This window comes from Mandrillus leucophaeus, unplaced genomic scaffold (genome assembly GCF_000951045.1).
Source record: "Mandrillus leucophaeus isolate KB7577 unplaced genomic scaffold, Mleu.le_1.0 Scaffold523, whole genome shotgun sequence".
NCBI classification, from domain to species: Eukaryota; Metazoa; Chordata; class Mammalia; order Primates; family Cercopithecidae; genus Mandrillus; species Mandrillus leucophaeus.
In genome coordinates, this window is record NW_012105620.1 from 1,839,001 (window position 1) to 1,845,000 (window position 6,000).

The 6,000-nt window shown below is 38.7% G+C and overlaps 1 protein-coding gene across 4 annotated transcripts in view; it reads left to right on the forward strand.

Moving 5' to 3' along the window:
* The window catches only part of TNIP3 (TNFAIP3 interacting protein 3), a 95,443-nt gene extending 91,801 nt beyond the window's left edge, over positions 1-3,642 (forward strand). For 2 of the 4 annotated variants that reach the window (XM_011996778.1, XM_011996779.1), the window contains exon 13: positions 3,036-3,642. In XM_011996778.1, the coding sequence (XP_011852168.1) occupies positions 3,036-3,080 (45 nt within the window). In that variant the 3' untranslated portion in view covers positions 3,081-3,642. The remainder of the gene's footprint in view (positions 1-3,035) is intronic. The other 2 variants (XM_011996777.1, XM_011996780.1) reach the window with 1 other exon arrangement.
* Positions 3,643-6,000: the final 2,358 nt, after the last annotated feature.

Below are 6,000 nucleotides of genomic sequence, written 5' to 3' on the forward strand. Positions count from 1 at the left end.
GGCTCATGCCTATAATCCTAGCGCTTTGGGAGACCAATGCGGGTGGATTGCTGGAGCCTAGGAGTTCAAGCCCAGCCTGGGCAACATGGTGAAACGCCGTCTCTACAAAAAAATACAAAAATTAGCCAGGTGTAGTGGCATGTGCCTGTAGTCCCAGCTATTTGGGAGACTAAGGTTGGAGGATCACATGAACCCAGGAGGCCAAGGTTGCAGTGAGGTGAGATTACACCACTGTGCTCAAGCCTGGGTGACAGAGAATGACTCTCTCTCAAAAAAAAAAAAAATAAAAATAAAAATAAAAATAAACTTCATGCATTTTAAAAGGTATAGCAGGTAATGAGTGATTAAATTTCAATGATACCACTAAATCTTCCTCTAACATTTCTGGGGCCTGGAGCAAGAGTAAGTGGAAAGCTACATCTTATATGTGTAAATCTCATGAATCAAGCATAGAAACTGTTAAAGTATAATCTATCCTCCTACCTTGATAAACATACATGTAAAACCAAAGTACAATTTACAATGCTCAGATTCAAAACCAGTCTGTGACAGGACAAGGTGGCACAGGGAGACCTAAGCCCTGACCTCCTGCCTGGGACCCTCCACCTTCTCTCCCCACCCTCCCATCATAAGGACTCTTGAGTGCAAACTTGAAGACAGCCCAGTTGGGACATCCCAACCTTGTCCATACACCCCTCACCACTCTACAAACAGCACTCTTTCGACAGCCTTCAGACTGGGAAGGGGACCACATGAGTCTGGGAAGCAGGTCCAGAATCACTTGGGCAGGGACTTCAGGGGTGTACATTTGGGTGCCAGGAGCTTGTTCTGGAGGAAGGGTTGCTCACACTGTGAGGAAGGGTGTGGCTGGAGGAGGGCCAGAGCAGAGCCCTCTATAATGTGGGGACCCCAGTGAAGGGCTTCCTAACTAGGGACTGAGGGTGGTAGGTGGTGAGTACCATGGCGCACAATCTGCCAGTTAACTAATTTCCAGCTTTGCTCTCAGTTACTGTCTGTGGTTATTTTAGAATGCTTTGGAGACACATTGAAAAATCAACCCTTCTTTCAAAAACTAAATATTTTAAATGAAAGGTTTCGAATGTTTTCAAGTGATTTGAGACTTGGCTTTCTCTCAGTATAGCATTAAATAATGGTGTTTTTAATACATTGAAGTTCACAGATATTAATGGGTTACGGTTTTGTTTAGAAACATGTGATTTTACAAAGAACATTTTCATGTTGTTTCATCTGTTATCAGAATGAGATGCGAAATGACTTCCATGTTTATAGAACAATTATGTCATAACACAGTTAGTATAACCTTAAAAAACATGTTGTTTTTTCTTCCTTTCTGAAATGTCAAAAAGCTATGGTTTCTGATTGCACTGCATGCCAGTCACTTCTGTACATTCCAAATTTTTCATAGGTTACAGAGTTATGCTTTGTCTAATGAGCCAGAGCTGGATTATTAATGTGTCTAGAAAGGCATAAAATGTAGGGATATGAAACTATGTTGTGAAATTATTTCTTTACAATATAGAAGATCAAAGCCTAAATATTATAATTAGCTTTTACTAATGTCTATTAATAACCAACTAAACAAATACTGACTGGATTTGTCTCCTAGGATTGCCATAACAAAATACCACAAACTGGGTGGCTTAAAATAGAAAAACTTTTTTTTCCCCAGCTCTGAAGGTTAGATATCCAAAAATCAAGATGTTGGCAGGGTCAAGCTCCCTCCAAATCTTCTAGGGGAGGAGACTTCCTTGCCTCTTTCAGCTTCTAGTAGCTCCAGGTATTCCTTAGCTAGTGGCAGCATCACTGCAATCTCTGCCTCAGTCTTCACATGGCCATCTTCCTTCTGTGTCCAGATTTTCCTCTTCTTACATGTACACCAGTCATAGTGGATTGAGGCCCTCCTCCCACCCTCACTGTACATTTAGGGAAATTCTGCCTTCCCTTCAAGAAACTAAAGATCTATCTTTGTTTTTTGTTCAGATTTCCATTCTGCCATGGATTATCTCATGGGCCACAGCCTCTCTCCATCTAAAATATGAGGCTATTGATCTTTAATTCTATACCTGTTTCACAAGAGCACTGTCCAAACTGAAGAGGAGTTAATTTTAAAATATTTAAGATACCAAGGGAGAGGTATCATTAGTGGATTAAATGTTAACTTTAGATTGGTTAGATCAATGAATTTATGCTTCTGGGTTCAAATTTATGTTCTCAACATATTAGATACCTTTTTAACATAATGACCACAGTCCTCAGCAACATAATTTTTCAGCCTGGAAAAGTAACTTATTATCTTCCTATTTGCTTTATTTTTTGTTACCAAAGTGTTAGTTTAGCATGTCTTTGGTATACCAAATGAGGGCAACAAGTACAAAACATTCAGCATGTTTTTAAGTTATCATGGATAAGGATAACACTTTGTTTCTTGGCATTTCTATGATTTTTTTTTTCCTGTTGCCATGAGTAAACTTATTTGACTTTGTCTTTCATGTAGTATTAATTATCAAATAGTATTCAATCAAAATATTCCAGATTTTTCATATTGATCTTCATGATACACCAACAAATCTTTCTATATGATATTTTCTATAGCTTTGGCAGTAAGGTACCCAGTACCATATCTTAAAAGATAGTATTTTGCAAGTTTTCTTTCTCTGGGGTAAGTACTGAAACTAACCCAAGTCATATATATGACTTACTTTCACATGCCCAAGCCAAAATGCCAGCAAGAGTGAGAATTAGTGTAGAACATTGCGCTTCAGGCATAATTAGAACGAGGCCACAACTGATTTCACAAAATGGTAAGCATATGTCAATGCTTAAAATAATAACCCTCCATTTCCCGCTTCTTGATTTCTCACTGTAAACTTGTGGGGAGCTCATGAATATAACATAACTCTTTTTTTTTTTTTTTTTTTTTTTGCCATCCTGGAACTTTATGTCAGCCTTAAGCCAGAAGAAGGAAATGAAATGTTAATTTTTAATCTAAAACATTTTCCTACTGTTTTCCATAGGTTTCTCCTCAGAAAAGAAAGTCAATCAGTAGAAGTACACACTAACAGAGAGGGACAACAGGCAACGGGGGACCGTGGCTGAGGACCCTCTTCTTTGTTTATACAGAGGCTTGTTTCTGCCACAAAGGCACATCATCTACCCTGTTATTTGTGCCTGGTCATGTTTCCCTTTATCCTGAATACAGGAAAAGGCTTCTGACAGCTGAGATCCTGATCAAATCGGAGGAGTCCGTTATTATACAACCAAATACAACTTCCGGTTTCCTTGAAATGAGACTCGGCAGATGGATGATGCACGACTCCCTGAAAATCTCTTCAGCATATTGCTGTTTGATGCACAAAAAGGATTCTATGATTTAAGCAGCTCAATGTTTGGTGCAGGGATATTGTATGTTGATTTAAAGTGCATATATACGTGTATGTGTGTGTGTGTTTCCTGGGGTAAAATTTTCTGCAGTTGTAAATTTTTAACATTGCTCCCAGTCTTTTTCCACAGGGCCTTAGTTCTTTAGCCATTTGACCAGATATCGTTGACCTCAGTGAACCTAAACATAGAATGGAAGAGGTGTATAAATCTCGTTAAATTAAATAAGTGGTTCAATCTGAATAAAATCGTAAATTGGAAGCTATTCCTTAAACAGAACATTTCTTTAAGATGATGAGAAATTGTGAGCCTGCTTCACAAGAATTGATTATGAAAGATGAAGTCTTGGGCTGGGTGCAGTGGCTCATGCCTATAATCCCAGCACTTTGGGAGGCCGAGGTGGGCGGATTGCTTGAGGCCAGTATTTCTAGACCAGCCTGGCCAACACGGTGAAACCCCATCTCTACTATAAACACAAAAATTAGCCAGGCTTGTGGCACACACCTATAAATCCAGCTACTCGGGTGGTTTGAGGCGGAAGGATCACTTGAGCCAAGGGAGGCGGAGGTTGCGGTAAGCAGAGATCGCCACTGCACTCCAGCCTGGGAAATAGAGTGAGCAAGACTCAGTCCCCTCTACCCACCCACTCTACACCACCAAAAAAAAAAAAAAAAAAAAAAAAATTGAATGTATTGAAAGTTTATTGCAATTAAATCTTACAGTGACATGACAGATGTCTAAAGACTAAGCAGATTTAGAAGTATTAGGTTTATCCATTTAATAAGAATTCTGCTAGGACTAACTTGAGATCCTCTTTGTGATCCTCTATATACATATATACATATATATGTGTGTGTATATATATATTCTCACAAATAGGATCTCAAATTATACATTTATTTTAATTATACATTTATACGTGTATGTACATATATATACACATATAACAAGAAATGTGAGATCCTTGGATATCTGTGCTTTTAGAAGTAAACCTAAAGCAACAGCAAAGCTGAAAATGCAGTTGAAGAAAATAATCCAAAGATACTGCTGAAATTATCCATTTCAGCTTCCAAAAATTATGCTACTTTATTCCAGCTCAAATTATTATTATTCCAGTATCTGGATACACTTGAAGCTCTGTATAATGGGAAGACGAAAGAACCTTAGGAAAATAAATATTTTCAGGTTCGGCCCTTTGCAACCCTGGAACACAATTCTTGAGAAAGAATTATCCTTGTCTTACATTAATTTTCTGAAGCTTGTTTCTGCTATTTATCAAAGAGACAAATCATTCTTGGATATTACCTCAGTATAAGTATAAGCATAAGTATAAGTCAGCTGCTGACTTGTTAACTGTTTTCCTGATTCACTTATACTGAAGTAATACCCAGGAATTGAAACATTTTGGCATATTTCTAAATTTCCATTTCTTCAGATTAGTGAAAAAGTCATTGTAATGTCAATTTCTTGTGGGTGGATTAAATTTGCCAACTGAGGTATGCCCACCAGAATAAAAACTGAATGAACACCCAAGAAAGTATTCCTTGAGAGGCCAGGACCAGGCCTATTCAGCAGCAGGAAAATGTGATTTAACTCTCCAGTCCAGAGTCATCCTCTTACTAATTAGCAAGTTGCCAAATGTTGGCAAGATTGTGGAAATGCTAATGTAATGGGAGAAAATCCAATTTAAGTGAGACCTAATTTAATTTGAACTCCAGTGGGGAACTACAAATGTGGAAAGAGGACCCCTTGCTCAGGGCAACTGCCATTCCCGAAAGACGGATTTCACAACCCTGTCCTGAGAGTGAGCCAGCCTCTCCTGTGTCCCTCTACCCACACCATTTGTTTGGGGACTTTTCTGCCTCAACTCATTATAAGAGTTATACCCTGAGCTGTGACTCTTACTTCATTATTATTAATACACAACTTGTGGAAATTGTGTGAAGAATAGTTATGTCCCTTTGAAAGGAGGGGAAGTCACATGATCTGTTCTTAGGAAATGTAAATCTAAGCGTACATTAGGTCATTGGTAATCATGAAGATTTTGATCTTTGATTGAAGGTCTCACATGAAGAGAAAGATGTCTTTACTTTGTCTTGGTTGTGATATGGTTAGGTGAAAACTTTCCTTCAGGGTCTGGTTTGGACTGGGAGTTAGGCCAGCCTCTACTTCTCTTTGCTGTTTTGTTTTGGTCTTCACTTTTCTTACCAACAAAAAGAACATTTTGGACCATATTGCTAGTACTATTGACCATGAACTAACTTGTAGATGATCTCCCTTAGTTTATTTACTGAGCTTTCTCACCCAGCAGGAGAGGTATAAACACCGCCTTGTTACAGATGATTAATCAAGAACACAAAGAGATTCAGTAATTTACCTACCTTCTTATGGCAAGTCAATGGTAGAGCCAAGATTCAAAACTGTCTTGAACCTGGGAGCACCCAGTTTTTGGCATGCTACAATTCTGCTTTGTAGATTACCTTGGCAAGCTCACCTTATTTTTATGATTCTTTTTGTTTTTGTTTTTTTTTTTGAGACGGAGTCTCGCTCTGTCGCCCAGGCTGGGGTGCAGTGGACGGATCACAGCTCACTGCAAACTCC